This window comes from Artemia sp. Qi Xiang Cuo, unplaced genomic scaffold (assembly GCF_049724085.1).
Source record: "Artemia sp. Qi Xiang Cuo unplaced genomic scaffold, ASM4972408v1 HiC_scaffold_2954, whole genome shotgun sequence".
In the NCBI taxonomy this organism is placed as follows: Eukaryota; Metazoa; Arthropoda; class Branchiopoda; order Anostraca; family Artemiidae; genus Artemia; species Artemia sp. Qi Xiang Cuo.
The window spans coordinates 1,672,361-1,694,464 of NW_028300808.1; the positions used below are offsets into that span (position 1 = coordinate 1,672,361).

A 22,104-nucleotide genomic window follows, 5' to 3' on the forward strand; every position below is an offset into this window, starting at 1 on the left:
TTTAATTTCTTAATCCGAATTACCTTTAATTTTATTATGATTAATCTTTTTAACTCCTCAAGATTTGGCCTAAAGATACGGAGCTAAAATCAAACTGGTAATTCTTTTTGTTTTATCATAAGTATCATTGTTTTTATCATAGATTCCAGATAAACAAACTTTCTCGTGTAATTTTTGGCAATTTATGTTGTTTGGTGGTAATATTTTAGTCTTTAGAGCACAAAAAAGTACAGAAATATAAAAAATTCAGAACCTACTGTCCACGGAGCCTTCTCAGGGCTTTTTGGGCATCATCCACCCTTCCTTTCTTCAGAAGCCAAACAGGAGACTCAGGATGAAACCACATTGACAAATATGCAATCGGAAATGCAAGCTCACAAAGTGTTAGAACCCTCCAATCCACAAATGCCCCAATGACGTAGCAGACAAGTATTCCGAGTGCAAGAGCGACGGAAGGAAGGCTTGAAACGGCTCCTCGGAGTTCTGGTGTAGCAATTTCACTGGTCTAAGGTAAGAAAACGTCTTTTCTTGTATTTGGGTTTCTTTTTTACTACATTTTTTTATTTTTTTGTGGCACAATAAGACCCCCATGCTTAAGCTGAAAGTAATAGTCAACTAATTTGTTAGTAATTTTTTCAGTAGTTTGACAAGAAAAAAATTCCTAGTAGGAGTGGGATAAAGTAAAAAAAAAAAAAAAAAAAAAAAAAAAAAATATAGATGGGCTATTGAAAGAATTTTGCAAATAGAGAAAATTGAAAGAGACATGCTCTGGCCAAAATTGACTATTTGGAGCTTTTTAGGTGTTCCGATGTAATTTTGGAGTTTCAGATACGGCAAAGGAAACCGTTTATTCCCATAACCATGGTCTTGTCTGGTATATTGTTGATTATATTTTTCTCTTGTGTTTTGTTATTATTGTTATTCCCCTCCCTCTTATAAGACTACATATGTGGATTATAAATAAATTAATTAATTAATTAGGAGGAGTAAACGAAAATGAAAGAAAAACTTATAATATTAATTAGGAAAAATTGAAAAAGAAGAATCTGAAAATAAGGAACTGCTCCCCGTGTTGATGCTGCAACAGACATCTACTTAAATTGAGGAGTATTATAATATGAGTGTTCAATTCCAAGGAAAATAGAAAATTATATACTCGATGGAAATATGAATCAAATTAGATGCTAAATTTTCATACAAGTCTAGGTGACTCTTTTTACTCAATTTAATACATTTTTCATTAAGAAGATACAACAAATGTGAATATGGTTTTTGATTTAACCATTGTTTCCAGTAATTCATAAAATAACAATAAAAGCAAAACAAAAGCGTATATATGTATATATATATATATATATATATATATATATATATATATATATATATATATATATATATATATATATATATATATATATATATATATATATATATATATATATATATATATATATATATATATATATATATATATATATATATATATATATATATATATATATATATATATATATATATATATATATATATATATATATATTATTTTGAGTTGCACCATCTTAAAGGGCATAAGCCATACAAAAGCCTCTTTGTATGTAATCTACTTATTTTCTTTGAAAAAATTAAAAGCCATGAATTAAAATTAAAACTGAAACATTGAAAAAAATTGAAAATTGAATTCAAAATAAAAAAAAAATGAGTTTCTATCGAGTTGAAATAATAAAATTGAAAAAAAAATTAAGAGCCATATGAGCTGTTGTACAGATTTGAATTCGGTGGAACGAATGAAGGAAGAACTGATCCTTAAATGAATAGAATAAGATAATTATATGCAAATTTACAAAAAAGTAGAAATTACTCTTCAGACGAGGGTGGAGGATAGATTCCGTCCCATCAACCCGTTTTTATACTCTAAGGATCTGCTTAAGGTTTATTGAAAACACAAAAACATTCTCAAACGTGTTCTTTTTATTATAGTATTTTAAGAATAAATTTTCTCAATAAAATTTGCATACTGTCAGTAGTATTTAGGCTCCTAGTACGACATATATTCAACCAAAGAATCCATAGTTGAAGTGCTTTAAAACACACTACTTAAATAAAACTCTTGTATATATAAGTTTATTTACAAACAGGTATTTAATTGTCAGATAAATTCTAAGATGTACTTAGTAATTTTTCTATCATAAAAGCTTTTTGTGTATTGTTTTTTTAATTCATGTATTTTAACTATTTTGTTAAAAGTATTATAAAGTATACATTATAAAATGTATTTAACCATTTGGTTAACCATTTGGTTAACCATACGGTTTTAGGGAAATAAATTTTAATTGTCTAAGACGGTTTCATAATACAATTTTTTGTGCAGAACAGCCAAATTAGTTAGCACTCATCCTTTTTTTAATGTTTTTTTTTAATGTTTTCCCCAGGACCGAGAAGTTTAACAACATCAAAAATCATTATAGAAAAAACATGGTGCTAGAAAAAGAGGGCTAAGTGTTTTAATTTATTATTCAGAAATGCATTTAATTTTATTATAATTAATCTTTTTAACTCCTCAAGATTGAGTCTGTAGGATAAGAAGCAAAAAAAAAACTAATTACATTTTTTAAATTTTTACAAATCTTAGTTTTAAAACTTTTACAAAATAGCTGAATTCTATAAAATTTAAACTTTATAAACGACATACTAATTTATTCCAAAACCAAATTAAACATTTATCGGTTAAAGAAACAAAATTTTACAATTTAGATGAAAGTTCAATAGTAAATTAAAAAATATTATGATAATAGTTTTCTCCCTCTTGTATCTATACTAAAACATAAAACTCCAAACTTAAAATTTTAAAAACAATGACGAAAAAACTTTTTGTATTAATAAACTCTAATTTCAATTTAGAACTAAGCAAAAAAAAAATTTAACAGTAAAATAAATAAAATGTAAAAATATCAAAAATCTATAAAGAACTAACTTAAAAAAATTAATCCACAAAAATTTCAGGCTATAATAACATACTAAGCGCATTTTCAAATTCGTAGTAAAAAGTTGCATTCGACCCATTTGAGCATCAAAAAGACTTTTAGGAGCCAAAAAATTCTTTTTCTCAGTATTAAAAAAAAACGAAGGAGTTTTAGTAACCTACGTAAATTTGAGATGCCATTGTAGTTGAAATGTCAACCATACCAGTGAGAATTCTACCAATGAATATTTGAGTTGGATTGGTTGTTAGAACTGTTAAAAGGTGAGTCAAAATGTAAAATGGAGAAATTAGAAGCATGGTTCCTCGTCGTCCAACATAATTCGTTGAAACGAAAGCCAAAACTGCACCAATTGTTGATCCAATGGGTATGCCACTAACTGAAAACATTTAAAAATAAGTAATTGAGACTAATCATCTCGAACCAAATATCCGCAATTTAACCGCAATAAGCTTCGTTTGATTTTGTAATTTTAACCTGTTTAAAAGAAAATCAAGTCTTCCCAAAATGTGTTTTTCCAGAAAAATATATTAAAATTATGATTGAGTCACACTCAAAGGAGAAATTAACTTCTTCATTGCTCAAAGAGGCTGACATTTATTTTTCTGTGAGATTTTATTCTAGAAATTTTTCACTGTAGCTAGTTTTTGTTGAAGAGATTTCACTAATCTTTTCAACCTTTTGATTAAATAAGAAAAACATCTAAAAAATTGACGCTACAACATCAACCCATACCGCAATGAACTTGTTTTAATTGCTTCGTTTACAGGGAAATATAATATAATAATTAAAAACCAGAAACAGTATATTTCATAGTTATTAGCAGTTACCCTGTAGAAAAATTGAATGAAAACTGTTTTGAAAGTACGTCGATCCAACTTGCTGATACAACTTGATAAATTGAAAAAAAAAATATCAAAAAATGAAATATACAGAAAAATTACTTATCATGCTGAGCATAAATTCAATAAAATGTGGCTATAAAATGTGGCTATAAGAAAATACTGACTTCTTGACAATCAGGATTATCAATATACGATCTTTTCAAATGAACTGGCAAAATAATTCCATAGCTCGTTTTATTTTTTTCCTTCAAAAAATTAATGGCTGAAAAAATTGCCAACCTGGACTTTCGAAGATCAGTACTGCTTTAAATTCGTTGAAGTAAGCATTATGGGAATGTTTTAATTCTAATTAGAGTTTAAAATATCGCATATTATTGTAAATGTCGTTTTGCTTCTATGAAATTTTTTCTGAGGACGGCTCTTAGATATAGAACCAAAATAATTATTTTTTGTTAAATAATTTGTTGTTTATTTAATTCTAACATTTTCTTGACTCCTCTTAAATCTATTCATACCTAAAAACCATTATTTTCAAAGATTTTTCTTAGATTGATTTTTTAAGATAGTTTGCCGTGTTGCCACATTGGCCGTGAAGATAAATAAACTGGAATTTATGATTTTTTTTCTCAAAAAGAAGAGGCAAAATTCCACTTGGGCTTGAGTAAGTTTTACTGTCTCAGAAATTCCCCATTTTTTCATATACTTTTTATTTTTATGATGGGAAAGCAGTGGAGCCTTCGCCATTATTTAGAGTGAACTGAGTTTTGAAGGTGTTACTCCTTACTAGGATTCTATTTTGTATCATTATGAATTATGTCTCTGTTACCAAAAAGGATGGGATTTTGTGAAAATTATATCTTACTTTAACCCAGTAGTTTTCAAATCTTAGAATAGGCACTAGAACTTTCACTTTCCAATGGAAAGAGCTCCCTTCCAAGTTTCCACCTCCACCCTTTCTATACGAAGTGGCAGGTGGGAAAAACGATGATATGGAAGCCACATTGTCCATTGCTAAATGCTACGAAATGGAGGAATATGATAGCATTGAATGTTGTCCTTATCAAAAATATCATGTTTGTTATTTATAAAACCATAACTAAAGTGGTATTTTCTACTCATCCTCATTTTCTTATATCTTAAATGATCTACAATTGATTATGGCAGAGTTTTTTTTTTTTTTTAATGATTAGGAAAAAAGTTCTAGTGTGAATAAAAAAGAATTTTTTCTCACTTTATTGTAAAACAATGAAAATTTTTATTTAAGAACATTTTTAGTTATTAACATTTCATTTAGCTTTGAGCGCGAAGATATAGCTTTATTTATTATTTATTATTATAATTGAAAGAACATTTTTAATTATGAACATTTCATTTAGTTTTGAGTGTGAAGATATAGCTTTATTTACTATTTAGACATAGTTTATGCTGCCTTACCTATCCAGTCTAGATCAGTTGCTGTTGCATTTACGCTTAAATCGTCCCGAATACTGGGACCTGCTGGAGATCCCCAACCGTCGTCATATCCCAGAGCAAAAGAGCCAACTGAAGCACAAGCAGCGACGAAAAACTGGAATTATAATAGAATCGGTTAATAAGGATGGAATGATTCTAACTTTTGCAGCCACTGTGCGTGGCAGTCAGAAAGTGGGTTTTCTGGTGAAGTAACTAAATCGAAAACCTCTGTTTTTTTTCGGGGGATTTGAGAGTCGGAGAACGCTCAACGCTCAAAGAGAAAATGTATTTTGTTTTTGACGCAGCAATTGTTGAAAAAATAATCTTTATAGTGGGAATTTCACTTTTCCCCATGTAACAAATTTCTCGTAGACTATTTGGGTAGTTAATCCATTAAGGCAGTAGAGTTAGGTTATATCGAATAACCCAAAAACCAGAAACACATAATCGAAGGATACTTGCCTTTTATGATAAATTTCTTTTCGTCTTTTTGTTTTGTAAAATTTGGAATTTTAAACGCATTCCGACATCCAACAGTCCAACCTGATAACAATTTCCAAGAGCAAAGTTGTCAACTTTGACTAACAATTAAATAAAATGAAAAGCTATTTTAACTGAAAGTAAGGAGCGACATTAAAACTTAAAACGTACAGAAAGTATTCTGTATATGAAAAGAGCTGTCCTATCCTCAACGCCTCACTCTTTACGCTAAAGTTTGTACTATTTTAAAAAGTAGAGGTGTGACAAAGAGTCTAACTTTGGCGTAAAGAGGGAGGAGTCGAGGATGGGACAGCCCCTTTCATATACGGAATAATTTCTGTCCGTTTGAAGTTTTAATGTAGCTCCTTACTTTCAGTTAAAAACAACTTTTTTTTCCTTTAATTTCTGAACATTTTTTAACTAATTCAGGTTCCAGTTTAAAAATGAAAACAAAAATTGCATATTAATTTTTGTTAATTTATTCCATATATGAAAGGTTGCCCCCTCTAAAATATCTTCCTCTTTCCACTAAATCTGTTAGCACTTAAAAAAAAAGATTCCAAACTAATGAAACAATCCCTGTGTTTAAATAGCCACTCTTAAAAAATTGATACCAACTGTCAAACTTTAGCGTAAAGAGCAAGGTATTCCGGAGGTGGCAACCTTTCTTATATGGAATAATTTCTGTTCATTTTTAAAATAATGCCGTTAAATCTGGATCACCCCTTATGAAATATACCCCTCCCCGTCACAAAAACTCTTCCATAGACATCTCATCCAACGTAAAGTACATCCCCCCCGTCAAATTCCAAATTCCCTCCAGACTGTTCCATCCTCGCTGAGAATCCCCCCTCCCTCGACGATTCAGCCTCAAAAATTCCCCTTTCCATTCTTTCATTTGAATATAACTTTAATCTCTAATCGGTTTCTCGATCACTCCAGAAATGCCCCATTCCGTGGAAATTATTTCCCGGATACCAAACACGCGGAAAATAGCACCTGGATCAGTCCCCCAGAACATTTCCACATTCCACAAGACAAATCTGTAAAAAAGAATGTAAGACAAATAAAAAGAATTTTGCACAGTCCTTTTGTCTCTCCCCTCCCCCCGCGGAACAGGTCACCTGGCAAACTCCTCCCCCTAACCTTTCCCTACCGATCGAAATCCACCCCCCGCACAACCCCCCTCCAAAAATTGTCTTGCTTCGTCACAATAACAAATACTATTCGCCAACAATGGCAAAATTCATAACTTACAAGCATCTCCCCATGGATAGTGGGGGGTCATTTTGTACCTAAGGATATGGTTATTTGATCTTTCAAATATACTGAACAAAACGCCTATCTCAAAATTTTTATCAGATAACTTTGGGGAAAAATGGACCTGGGAGGGGGCCCAGTTGTCCTCCAATCTTTTTAGACACTTAGAAGAGCACTGGAACTTTTAATTTCCGTTTGAATGCACCCTCTTCCGATCTTTTAGGACTATTGTTTCAATACGATCACCCCTCAGGATTAAAACAACAACAAAAAACAAATACACACGCATCCGTGATTTGTCTTCTGGCAAAAATCGCAAAATTCCACATTTTTGCAGATAGGTGCTTGAAGATTCTACAGTAGGGTTATCTGGTACACTGAACATGATGGTGTGATTTTCATTCAGATTTAGTGTGATTTAGCATAATTTAAGTGTGATTTAGCATAATAATTTGATTCTTTTGATGTATCTATTGATTTTAAAATTCCATTTTTGAAATTTTCGGGTACTATTGAGCCGAGTCATTCCTTACTTACAATTCGTTACCATGAACTGTTTGACAATCATAATTTTATTGTCATTGACCATCGGATAGTAACAACTAAAGTTTTCAATTAAAAATTACTTAAAAAATTTTATTGCCAATTTTATAATCTGCTAGTTAAAAACGATTATATTCTTAAACCATAAATTTTTTAAAATGTTGTTTGATTTTTTCAAAACTAGAAATATTAGAATAGTATTGCTTAAAATAAACTTGATTTCGCAGATAGTACAATAATAATTTCATAAACGGTCAAAAATTAATAATTTGTTTGCATGGCTTATGGCTGTGTTTTCTGTGCCAAAGCTAGTTAGGAACAATTGTCTGATTTGCAGTTTTTGGAACTGCAACAGTATAAACGATTTTCTCAAATTTAAACAATGAAAAACGCTAAATTTAAAATTTAACCTCTTTTTTCCACCAAAATTAGAGAAGGGGCATTTGATCATGTATAAGAATCATTAAGAAAAACTTTCCGAAAAACTTAAGCTCGGCAGAAACAAGTACCTTTTGAAATTCGAACTCAAAACGAAAAAAAATTACTATTTAAGAATAAATGAAACCCAAAACAAACAGAAATTAAATAAACAATCATAGCAAAAACATATAGCAAGTAATAATATAAATCAATAAATAGATCTTAAAGCGAGTAATGCTTAGATTGAATATAAAAATCAAGATTAAAACGAAAAAAAAAATTCCTATTGAAGTATAAATTAAACTTAAAACGAACAGAAATCAGATAAACAGTTCATGCAAACAAACATACAATAGATACTAATGTATATTAATAAATAAATCTTAAAACGAGTGGAACTTGAATTAAATATGCAAATCAAGCTTGAAACAAACAAAAATCACTACAAACAAGAGTTTATGTAAGACTTCCTTCTCTCACTGTAAAAGTCTAAAACCTACTGCGTCATTAGCGCTTTACTGAAAACCAATTTTATGTCAAATATTCTCTTTTGTACTTAATATTGAAAATAAACATTCAAATTATAGTAAAATTTTGTACTGAAGAGCTTTCAGCAATTACTATCATTATACATCAAATATTCAGTTTAATTTATGAGCTCTTTTTAAAGTGGTTCAAAACGAATACAGTTTCACTTCAAACAAGTCTTTGGATACTGCTTCCTTTCTTAACTGTAAATAAAAACCAAAAGCCTACTGCGTCATTGGCGCTTACCTGAAAACGAATTATATTACAAACATTTTCTTTTCTAGTTCTTACAGCATTGAAAATAAAAATAAAATTACTGTGAAATAAATTCTTGACCTGAGGGATCTTTCAACAATTAATATCCTTATACATCAAATAATCAATTTGATGTTGTTTATACTTTCCAAGACTGTTCAAGACGCATATAGGTTTCAGTAAAGTGCCAATGACGCAGTAGGCTTTAGACTTTTACAGTGAGAGAAGGAGGTCATACTTGAACTCTTGAACTCGTTTGTAGTGATTTTTTTTCGTTTCAAGCTTGATTTGCATATTCAATTTAGGTTTCACTCGTTTTAAGATTCATTTAATAATTTAAATTAATATCTATTGTATGTTTGTTTGCATTGATTGTTTATTTAATTTCTGTTCGTTTTAAGTTTCATATATGCCCCTAGAGCATTACTCATAACGCCTTCCTCCGGGGCCTTGCGGGTTACGTCGACACAGGAATTTTGCTAATCAGTCCTTTGAACTATTTTTAAAGAAATGGCTATTATAACAATTTTATCGGATGGGCTTTGGGAAAAAAGGGTGTTTGTGTGGGGGGGGGGCTAGTTGCCCTCGGATATATTTGGACTCCTAACAATTGAACTTGAACTTTCAGTTTCCAATCAAATGAGCCCTCTCTGAAGTTTATACAAGCATCCCTTACATAAGAACCAAATACGCCCCCAGAAAAACACTTACAACGCCTATCCCACGGGCCCTAGAGAAAGTTTTTTTTAATCAAATTTTTGAACAATTTCCAAAACACTGGCTATCTAAAAATTTGTAGTAGAAGGGCTTGGGGAGAAAAGAGCGTGGGGGGTGGGGTGGGGGATAGTTGCCCTTAATGCTCTTGACTCTTAAAAAGTGAATTAGAACTTTAAATTTCCATTCAAATGAGCCCTCTATGAAGTTTATACGAGCACAACTTTCATAAGAGCTATACATGCCCTTAGGGCATACCTTAGAACGCCTTCCCCTGGGCCCTGGGGGGTTTTAGTGACTCCGGATTTTTTTATCAGACCTTTCAACTATTTTTAACAAAATATCTATCTCAAAATTTTCAACAGATGGGTTTTGAAAAAGAAGGCATGGGGATGGGGGGGGGGGATAGCTGCCCTCAGATCTCTTTTGACTATTAAAAAGTGAGCTCGAACTTTTGATTTCCAATCAAAAGAGCCCTCTCTGAAGTTTATACGAGCATCCCTTTCATTAAAACCATATATGCCCCAAGGTATAACTTACAACGCCTGCCCCCTGGCCCTGGGGGGTTTTGACGACACCTGAGTTTTTTTTATCTGACTTTTGAGCAATTTTTAACTTAATGGCTATCTTGAAACTTTTATTGGATACATTTGGGGAAAAAGAGCCGTGGGAGGGGGGGCTAGTTGCCCTCCCATCTCTTTTGACTCTAAAAAAAACTGAACTAAAACTTTAAATTTCTAATCAACTGAGCCATCTCTGAAGTTTTTACGAGCATTCCGTCAATAAGAAACCCATAGTCTCTACGGGAATAACTTACAACCCCTGCCCTTGGGCCCTGAGGGGCTGTGTTGACTCCGTTGTTTTTGAACTATTTAAAAAAAGCTATCTCAAAGCTCTTATCGGATGGGTTCTAGAAAATAAGAGGTCAGAGGGGGGGGGGGGGCCTGGAACCCTCCAATCTCTTTTGACTCTTAAAAAGGGAACTAGAAATTTCAATTCCCAATCAGATTAGCCCTCTCTGAAGTTTATACGAGCATTCCATCCATAAGAATCATATATGCCCCAAGGGCATAACTTAGAACTTTTGCCCCTGAGGACTGTGGGGGGGAATGTCCTGCTCAAACATATAATTTCCAGAACTCTCAACTACGTTGAACAAAATGACTATATCAAAATTTTGATTGGATGTGTTTGGGGCAATATTGGGCAAGGACAGGGTGTTAGCTGCCTTCCAATCCCTTTCAACTATTCAAAAGGGAACTAGCCATATAAATTTCCAATCGAATGAGCCCTTTTTGAAGCTTCTACGACAACGCTTTCTATACAAATCCTTATATGCCCCAGGGCATAACTTACAACCCTTGGCCTGAGGGCAGTGGGGGGGGGGGGGGGTGTTTGCCTCAAAAACCTAATTTTCTGAATTTTCAACTACGTTGAACAAAATGTCTATCTCAAAATTTTGATTGGATGTGTTTGGGGAAAAGGTGGGTGTGAGAATGGGGGTTAGTTTCCCTCCAATCTCTTTCGACTATTAAAAAGGGCACAAGCCCTTTGAATTTCCAATCGAAAGAGTTCTTTTTGAAGTTTTTACGACGAAGCTTTCTATGAAAACCATATATGAGTAGTATCGTATTAATAGACCCTGATATGAAGGTGGTAAAAAAGGGTTAAACTGCTAACCAGTTAAGGTAGCCCCGAAGGGGTTTCTAACTCATAGGCACTTAATTATAAATTAGGAATAGCATCGTTAGCATCAATCTAAGGAAATGGTTAACGATGACAAGATGACCTTGTGACTTGACCTAGCTTTACTTCTTGGATGTGTTCTGTATAATACACAATTACCATTTCAACAGTATTGTCAATATAAAATATGCTCTAACATTATAGTATACTAAAAAGTTGATACTAATAGAGATGTAGATGTAAAGAAAAGAAATTTAATAACCAAAGGTCCCCTATCCCCTCAACCACCTCAACCACCAAAGGTTCCCTATCCCCAAACTCCAAGGGACCCCCTACCCATAACGGTTAGGGCCCCTTTCCCATTTTTTTGAACGATATATTTTTTTCAACTTTGTTTTACATGTCTTCGAACGAGATAAAACATACTTAAAACATAAGAAATTCACATTAAATATTTTCCAAATTCAGAATGAGAATTATATATATATTTTACTCTTGACTTTTACTATTAGAAAAATATTGCTTGTAGCAACACTTTTTTTTGGACTGATTTTTTTTTGGACTTCGAAATTATCCAACTCTTTTTTTAAGTATCTTAAAATGATATGAAATATGCTTGCGGCTCTATCAATCGCACCCCGTGCTTGATCATAGACACAACGCGCCTTACCCAATGGTACTCTATGGCTGGTTATTGACACTAACTAGTTTATTGCATGTAATAAATCAGTATTTTGACGCAGTGGAAGGATAAACACATAATTCATTTCTTTAAGAAAGTGAAGATGAAGCATTTAAAGAAAGTGTGTTAACATGATAGTGTTATTGTAGCATTGAATGCTGACATGGAGAAGTATTTGAACTATGAAACAAGTACAAGTTGAGATCTTAATGGGAATGTATGAGTGCATTGTCAACTTTTTTCAAGTATCTTAAATTGACATGAAATATGCTTGCAGCTCAACCAATCGTACTCTATGCTTGCTCATAGACACAACGCGGCTTTCCCACTGGTACTCTATTGCAGTTTATTGAAACTACCTAGTTTATTGCATGTGTTAAATCAGTATTTTTTTACGCAGTTGAAGGATAAACACATAATTCATATCTTTAAAAAAGTGCAGATGAAGCTTTTTTAGAAAGTGTGTTCACATGATAATGTTATTGCAGCATTGAATGCTGACATGGAGAAGTATTTTAACTATGAAACAAGTACAAGTAGAGATCTTATTGGAAATGTATGTGTTCATTGTCATGACAATAAGAAATTAAATTTCTTTGGAGTACCAAAACAATTTAACTCTTATGATGGTGGATAGGCAAGATTGAGATCTCCGGAGATGATTGCACTCAAAGAGAATGCCGACATAAAAATAATCGTCGATGATAGAAGACAACTCCTTGCTACTGTTGCTGGTAACACATTACCTACTGATACATCGTATCGTCAGATTTCGGGTATTAGCATTCAAAAGAAGATCAAAAGAAGACAGGCGTACTCTTCTACTAATATCATAAATCATGTCTTGTCTACGTGCCGAAACTGTTACCTGTGTAAAAATAATGTTTTAATTGCCAGTGAAATTACCGGAAAAATAAAAAGAGGCACTGGTAGAAAATATCACTAGGGAATATAAAGATGAATCAATGAAAAACAAAGTGACCTTAATACCAACTAAGAGAAGACAATAGCTACAATATCAAGAGAGAAAATAGTGAACTGTTTTATGGAACAGATTCAAAATGTCCAATGTTATTCATTGATATTAATAATGTATAATAATATATTTTTGTATTAATATCCCACATGACATTATTTCATTAAAAATATATTTTGCATTACATTGTTATATGTTCATTATTTTTAGAGTATGCTAGTATATCAAATGTTTAAAATGTCTATTAAAACATCGGGGATTAAATAAAAGGAATTTGCACACATCATATGTTGACTAGATAGGTTAACATGGAGAAGATCTAAGTATCAGAATGAAAAAATTCTTTATCAACACCTTTTGTCGGGTAGGTCTGGATAAAATTGATAAAATCTAAGTATCAGAGCGAATAGATTCTTTATCAACATTCTTTACCGGATATGACGGTTAACATTATCAAAACCTAAGTGTCAGAGTGATAAAATTCTGTATCAACATCTATTGTCAGATATCTAGGTTAACATTGACAAAATCTAAGTATCAGAGTGAATAGATTTTTTCTATCATAATCATTGTCAGATACATCGGATAAAATTAACTAAATCTAAGTATCAGATCTAATAAATTCTATATAAACATCCTTTGTCGAATATGTGGGATAACAATGTCGAAATCTATCTATTAGAGTGAATTTTTACTTCTTGGGGTGGCCGCTAAACTTATGTTAAATTGTTTGTTTGTTTAGAATAAATCTCTCTCTCTCTAAAAAAAATAAATTCTTTACCAACTTCCTTTGTCCGATACATCAGATAACATTCACAAAGTCTAAGTATCAGAGTGAATAAATTCTTTTTCATCGTCTTTTGCCGGATATGCTTGATAAAATTAATAAAATCTAAGTATCAAAGTGAATAAATTCTTCATCAATGCCCTATGACGAGTACGTTTGATAACAATACCCAAATCTAAGAATCATACAGAATAAATTCTTTATCAACTTATTTTGTCGGATACATCATATAACATTCACGAAATCTAAGTATCAGATTGAATAAAATCTTTATCAACTTCTTTCGTCGGGTACATCAGATAACAGTCACGAATTCGTAGCATCAGAGTGAATAAATTCTTTATCATCGTACTTTTTCACATATCTCTCATAAAATTAAGAAAATTGTTATCCAACGTATCCTTTTCTGGATACGTTTGATAATATTAACAAAATGTAAGCATGAAAGTGAATAAATTCTTTATCAATGTCTTTTGACAGATACTTTTGGTAACACTGATAAAATTTAAGTATCAGAGTGAACAAATTCTTTATTGGCATTCTTTATCGATATCATTTCTCGGATGCGTCGGATAACATTGACAATATATATGTATTAGAATGAATAAATTCTTTATCAACATCCTTTGACGGATAGATCGGGATAAAATTGATGAAATCTAAGTATCAGAGTGAATAGATTCTTTATTGACATCCTTTGCCGGAAATTTCAGTTAAAATTATCAAAACCTATTTTATCCAATCAATTTTATCCTATGTATCCAAGAAAAGGATGTTGATATAGAGTATGATCACTCTGATACTTAGATTTTGATATTGTTATCTGACATATCCAGAAAAACATACTGATAATGAATTTATTCACTCTGACACTTAGAGTTCGCCAATGTTATCCTATGTATCGGACAAAGGATGTTGCTATATAATTTAATCACTCTGATACTTAGATTTGGATGATGATGTCTTATGTTTCCAGTATAGGATATTGATAATGAACTTGTTCACTCAGATACTTAGATTTTGTCAATTTTATCCGAAGTATCTGAAAAATAATGTTTATAAAGAATTTATTAATTCTAATACATAGATTTTGTCAATTTTATCTGACTTAACCGAAAACTGATGTCGAAATTTTTTTTATAAAATAATTTATTCACTCTGATAAATAGATTTTGTCAATTTTATTAAACGTATCTGTCAAAAGACATTTATAACGAATTTATTAACTCTGATACTTGGATTTTCTCAATATTATCCAGCGCATCGGACTAATGGTGATGATTATAATGGATTTATTCAATCTGATACTTAGATTTTGTGAATGCTATCCGATTTATCCAACAAAAAAAGATGATAAAGAATTTATTCACTCTGACACATAGATTTTGACCATGTTATCCAACATATCTGACATAAGATACTGACAAAGAATTTATTCAATCTGATATTTAAATTTTGTCAATTTTGTCTGGATAACCGATTTACCGGCATATGATGATGATAAAGAATTTATTCGCTCTGATTATTAGATTTTGTCAATTTTATCCGACATATTCGTCAAAAGATGTTGATAAAGAATTTATTCATTCTAATACATAGATTTTGTCAATGTTATCTGACATATCCGAGAAATGATATCGATAAAGAATATTAATAAGAAATTTATTCACTCTGATACTTAGATTTTAACAGTACTACCAAAAGTATCTGTAAAAAGACATTGATAAAGAATTTATTCACTCTGATACTTAGATTTTCTGAATTTAATCTGGTATATCTGACAAATGACGATGATAAGGAATTTTCTCATTCCAACACACAGATTTTGTTAATGTTATCCGATATATCCGAGAAATGATATCGATAAAGAAAACCAGTAAGGAATTTGTTAACTCTGATACTTACATTTTCTCAATTTTATCAGCTATATCTGACGAAGGACGATGATAAAGAATTTATTCACTCTGATACTTAGATTTTGTCAATTTTATCCGATATAGTTGACAGAGGATGTTATAAAAAAAAGTATTTACTCTGACGCTTATGTTTTGTCAGTTTTATCCTATGTATCCAAGAAAAGAATGCTGATATAGAATTTAACCACTCTGATACTTATATTTTGTCGATGTTATTCGACGTACCCAAAAAAGGCTGCTGATAAAGAATTTATTCAATCTGACACTTAGAATTTATCAATGTTATCCTATGTATCCGACAAAGGATGTTAATATAGAATTTAATCACTCTGATACTTAGATTTGGATGATGATATCTGACGTTTCCAGCATAGGATATTGATAAAGAACTTGTTCACGCTGATACTTAGATTTTATAAATTTTATCCGAAGTATCTGAAAAATAATGTTGATAAAGAATTTATTTATTCTAATACATAGATTTTTTCAATGTTATCCGACGCATCCGACAAATTATTCAATTTCATTCTAATACATTCTAATACATTCTAATACGACAAATTCATTCTAATACATAGATTTTGCCAATGTTATCTGACGTATCAGAGCAATCAAATCGATAAAGAATGCCAATAAAGAATTTGTTCACTCTGATACTTAAGTTTTATCAGTATTACCAAAAGTATCTGTCAAAAGACATTGATAAGAAATTTGTTCACTCTGATGCTTAGATTTTCTCAATTTTGTCAGAGATATCTGACAAAGTAAAAGTAAAAAGAAATTATTCACTCTGATACTTAGATTTCGGGAATATTATCTGATGTACCAGACGAAAGAAGTTGATAAAGAATTTATTCACTACATATGACGAAATATATCACTCTGATAGATTTCGTGAATTTTGTCTCAAGTATCCGACAAAATAAGTTGATAAAGAATTTATTCACTATGATACTTAGATTTGGGTAGTAGTATCAGACATACCCGTCAAAAGACATTGATAAAGAATTTATTCTCTCTTATACTTCTCAATTTTATCAAGCATATCTGACAAAGGACGATGAAAAAGAATTTATTCACTGTGATACTTAGATTTTGTGAATGTTTTCTGATGTATAAGACAAATAAAGTTGATAAAGAATTTATTTACTCTAAGAGATAGATTTTGACAATGTTATCCAACATTTTCGACAAAGGATGTTTATATAGAATTTATTCAATCTGATACTTAGATTTAGTCAATTTTATCCGATGTATCTGACAATGATTATGATAGAAAAATTTATTCACTCTGATACTTAGATTTTGTCAATGTTAACCAACATATCCGGTACAGGATGTTGATAAAGAATCTATTCATTCTGATACTTATATTTTATCAATTTTAAACTGAGCTATCCGACAAAAGGTGTTGATAAAAAATTTATTCATTCTGATAGTTAGATTTTCTCCATGTTAACCTATCTATCCAACATATGATTTATGCAAATGCCTTTTCTTACATCCCCGATGTTTTAATAGACATTCTAAACGTTTGATATGTTAAGATACTCTAAAAATAATGAGCATATAACAGTGTAATGAATAATATATTTCTAATGAAAAAATGTCACGCACGATATTAATACAAAAAAATATTATTATTCATTATTAATATCAATGAATAACTTTGGACATTTTGAATCTGTTCCATAAAATAGTTCGCCATGTTTTCTCTTGATTTTGTAGCTATTGTCTTCTCTTATTTCGTAATTAGTAGAATAATCATTATTCCATTTTGAGTCATACACAATTTTTACTGGCTTGTCACCGACATGTTTAATATGCATTTCATCTTTGCTATTATTACTTTCATTGTGTATATGATCAATGGTAGTAACGTATGCTGGCACTTTGTTTTTCATCGATTCATCTTTATATTCCCTTGTGATATTTTCTACCAATGCCCTTTTTATTATTCCGGCAATTTCACTGTCTAATACAACATTATTTTTACACAGGTAATAGTTCTAGCACGTAGACAAGGTATGATTTTTGATATTAGTAGAAGAGTACGCCTGTGTTCTTTTGATCTTCTGTTGAAAGCTATTACCCGAAAGCTGACGATAGGATGTATCAGTAGGTAATTTGTTACCAACAATAGTAGCAAGGAGTTTTCCTCTATCATCGAAGATTATTCTTATGTTGGCATTCTCTTTGAGTGCAATTATCTCTGGAGATTTTAATCTCGCATAGCCACCATCATAAAAGTTGAATTGTTTTGGTACTTCAAAGAAATTTAATTCCATACTGTCATGACAATGCACGCATACATTCCCAATAAGATCTCCACTTGTACTTGTTTCATAGTTCAAATACTTCTCCATGTCAGCATTCAATGCTAGAATAACACTATCATGTTAACACACTTTCTTTAAATGCTTCATCTTCACTTTCTTAAAGAAATGCATTATGTGTTTATCCTTCCACTGCGTCAAAAAACTGATTTAATACATGCAATAAACTAAGTAGTGTCGGTAACCAGCCATAGAGTACCATTGGGTAAGCCGCGTTGTATATATAAGCAAGCATGGAGTACGATTGATAGAGCCGCAAGCATATTTCATGTCATTTTAAGATACGTAAAAAAAAGAGTTGAATAATTTCGAAGCCCAAAAAAAAAATTTAGTCCCAAAAAAGTGCTACTGAAAACATTATTTTTCGAATAGTAAAAGTCATGACTAAAATATCTATATCATTCTTATTTTGAATTTGTAAAATATTAAATGTGAATTTCTTATGTGTTGTTTTTTATCTCATTCGAAGACATATAAAAAAAGTTGAAAAAAATATATAATGTTCAAAAAATAATAAAAAAAAGTAAAAAGAATAAAATAAAAAAACAAACAAAAAAAACACAAAAAATGGCAGTAGGGGGCCCCTTGGCGGTTGGAAAGAGGGGACCTTTCGAGGTTGAGGTCCTTGGTGGTTAGGGTCATTGATGGTGGCGATTTTTGATGCTTCAAACCTATAATCATCTCACTAGTTGATTTCTGAGTAATTCTAAAGATTGTTTTGAATTTCTTTATTTAAATTCTTTTCTTGGCATCTACATCTCTATTAGTATCAACTTTTTAGTATACTACAGTGTTAGAGTATATTTTATATTGACAATACTACTGGTTAGCAGTTTCACCCTTTTTTACCGCCTTTATACAATCCAATTCAAAATGTTATCGAGCTCTGTTTCACCCCTATTATTCAATCACCAATTAAGATCATTCATAGTAGAGTTATGCCAATGGAATACCTTTTTTCGCCAATTGAGTTAGGTTTTAAGCAAATGATATGACTCTCAAGTTGAAACAATTTTGACTATACCCTACCATTCATTGTTCTGTAATTACCCATGATGCATTCTTAACCAATGGATTACCTTTTTCGCGAATTGAGTTAGCTTTTGCACAAAATGATATAACCTTCAAGTTGGAACGATTATGACTCTATCATATCAATCATCGTTCTCTAATAACCCCTGATGCATTCTTAACCAAACCTGATGAGATGCCTTTGAGCTAGAGGTTATCAATCACTTTGTCAAGTTTTGGCTCAGAAAGATGTCCGACTTGCCTGTATCGCTATTAGAATCATTATTTTATAGTAAAAAAAAACCTTTTATACTAATCAAGTTGCCGTATATGAAGTACCGTTAGTAGAAACATCTCTGATTGGCCCATAAAAATGGGTGTTGCCTCAGAAATCTGTCTGGTAAGGCATGTACCTTCTGTAGTAATAGATGCCCGCCCGTGGTAAGCCAAATGCCCGTGAAACTGCACACATATCCATGCCTCAGGCTTGTAGGATCAGCGTCTATTAATACGATACTACTTTTATGCTCCCGTGGCATAACTTACAACCCTTGCCCTGAGGTCTGTGGGGAAGGGTTCTCCTCAAAAATATACTTTTAATCAGGATATCAACTACGCTGAACAAAATGACAATCTTAAAATTTTGATTGGATGTGTTTGGGGAACTGGTGGCTGTGGAAGGGGTATTAGTTGCCTTCCAACCACTTTTGACCCTTAAGAAGAACACTAGAACTCTCGATTTCCAATCAAATTAGCCCTCTTTGAAGTTTTGACGACGACTCCTTTCATATGAAGTGCCTCTGGGAAAAAAATAAAATAAATGATAAAACACTGGAGCAGTATAGCCTTTACAATAGGCGACGCTATAGCGTTGCCTCTAATTAGGGAATGACCTGGGACGCTGATCGGACTGCCGTGGTTTTATAAAAAGTTTTATACAAAGATAGAATTATAATTTTTACGTATATCATGTACAAGTTTGACCAAACATATTCTCCATCGTAAACATCCCCAGAACCAATAAAGATTCGCTTCAATAGCATCAATGTTATCTTTGTACTAATGTTTTCGTATGTGTTCGAAATATTTTTGTTATGTTATGCCCAATCCTTCTTTTCCGAGCCTATAATTATCTTTTTCTGATTTTTCAAATAAGCCTCTTTGTACAAATAGGTACGGTCTTCAAAGACAAAACATACCTCTTGGAAAAATTATGAGGTCAAAGCGTAACATTTGAATAGTCCTCCAGACTGCACCAATATGGACATATTTGAAACTGCTGGATGTCTTCTTTTACTTAAAAAAAAATCGATGCTAGATTTTGCAAAATTAACGTGGAGATTTGTCCAATAGACAAATATGTTTACTCTGGAATTTTTATTACGAGAGAATGGAATAAATGAGGCCAACTATCGAGAATCTTGGCCTCTGTTCACCTTTTTTTATCTCTGAGGTTTCATCTGTTGTGTTTTATTAGCTGAACGTTGTTAAATTCTTCACATCTTTATTATGCTATAGCTAAATTCGATGTTTTGATACATCCCTTGAATAACTCCTTTGATAGGGTCTCCTTGAATCTAAAGCCGAAGCATCGTTGCCTTGCTAACTTCCTTACGCTTGAAATTTAAAAGTATATTGAAACGGGGGCGTCGATTGCTAATTTCTGTGCTTAGGAAATCCAGTAAAGTGACACAGATAACATGATAGTGCATCCATGCATACAGGGTACCAGTGACAAAAAAATCAGTTGCTAAAATTATTATGCTAGAAAATAGTAGTCAGTTGTATATCTAGACGAAAATGGAAGACAAATATTCGCTGACATATTACTTCCATCCCCCACAAAGAGGCAAAATATAAAGTCACAAGATATTAAACATTCAAAAAGTATCAATCGTATATTTGGGAGATACTGTCACGTCATCTATTTTATTTGTTGGTTTTCACAGGGTAATGGCAGTAGCAAGTGACTATTCTCATTTTAGATACCTCTAGGTATTGAAATTAGCAAGCTGCTGTCCGAATTTAGATCCAAAGGAGTACCTCGCTACCTTGGGTAGCGAGAGTCTAATTTTAGTGAGAACCTTGCAATTCTTCCTGCTGTCTGTTTCACGTTCCCTATTTATGACTGTAGAATGTACTTACGGTAATATGGTCTGAATAAAAAAAGTTTGTAATTCATGTCAGCTCCAGGGAGCAGGTAGAGATTCATGTATAAGAATTTACTTTAAAGGAAGCCAGATATTAAGAGGAGATATGAATGAGCTCCTCGAAATCCTAAAGAGCAGGAAGTATTGTCAATATCTATCAATTTAAAGAGATAGCAGGTATCAGATTAAATAATCCCCCTTCCAAGCCTTGCAGTAGCACTATTTTGCAGGCAGAGGTTACGTCCCCTAGATTTCGAAAAATACCTTGTTATTTCCATTTAATAGTTGTTTTTTTTTGGATTTTAGCCATGCTTCTTGGTGCCTTATAGATAGATAGATAGATAGATTTATTCACTCGAACAAATGATCATCTTTGTGATTATTATCCTATTTTATATTGATAATCTTTGCGATTCGTTTTTCAAAGCTATTAAATGGTGCTGTTACTTTCGACGAGCTTGTTCTGAATCCTTCCTTTCTGTCATGTACGCAGGGGCAGGGGGGGCCAGCTCCCCCATTAAATCTCAAGATTTTTTTTATTTTCCCATAGTTTTCTGATGCTTCTCACAGAATAAGAGATTTGTAGGATTTGCCCCCCTCCGAAAAAAATTCCTGCGTACGTGCCTTCCATATGTCCCACTCTTCTTCAAGCAGTGAAGTCGCCCCTAACCTCAATCTAAGCATGTTTGCTCAAGTTTATTTTTTGTTGTTGTATATCTGTACTGTAATAAAAAGAAGAATATTTATACCCCCTACTCTACCCCTCGTCGTATATTCATCAATTGGCACAACTGACGCTTAACACTGGATAAATATATATTCCCAAAAAAGTGACCGATCCCAAGCCAGTTATTTCTGGTAGGTGCGCCCTCACAATAACAGTACATTGAGTTAGTGGAAGATTACTTAGTTTTGCTTAAACTACCATATTAACATGATCTTGTATGCTTGTGGGGTCCTTGGGCAAGCACCCGTTGACCTTATGCATTAACACCAGTTCTGGCCTCTAATACTGTCTATTTTGCTGTGAAGTTGAAAAGTTCCTAACATGCAATACAGTTTATAAGAACATGTTCTCTCCAAAT

At 32.0% G+C, this 22,104-nt stretch overlaps 1 protein-coding gene across 1 annotated transcript in view; it reads right to left on the reverse strand.

Annotated features, from left to right (window-relative positions):
• Nucleotides 1–253: 253 nt before the first annotated feature.
• Nucleotides 254–22,104, reverse strand: part of LOC148938365 (facilitated trehalose transporter Tret1-like) — a 36,505-nt gene continuing 14,654 nt past the window's right edge. The window contains exons 2-4 of the mRNA XM_089107844.1: nucleotides 5,258–5,390; nucleotides 3,143–3,357; nucleotides 254–505 (exon numbers count right to left, since the gene is read on the reverse strand). Of these exons, the coding sequence (XP_088963970.1) occupies nucleotides 254–505; nucleotides 3,143–3,357; nucleotides 5,258–5,390 (600 nt within the window). The remainder of the gene's footprint in view (nucleotides 506–3,142; nucleotides 3,358–5,257; nucleotides 5,391–22,104) is intronic.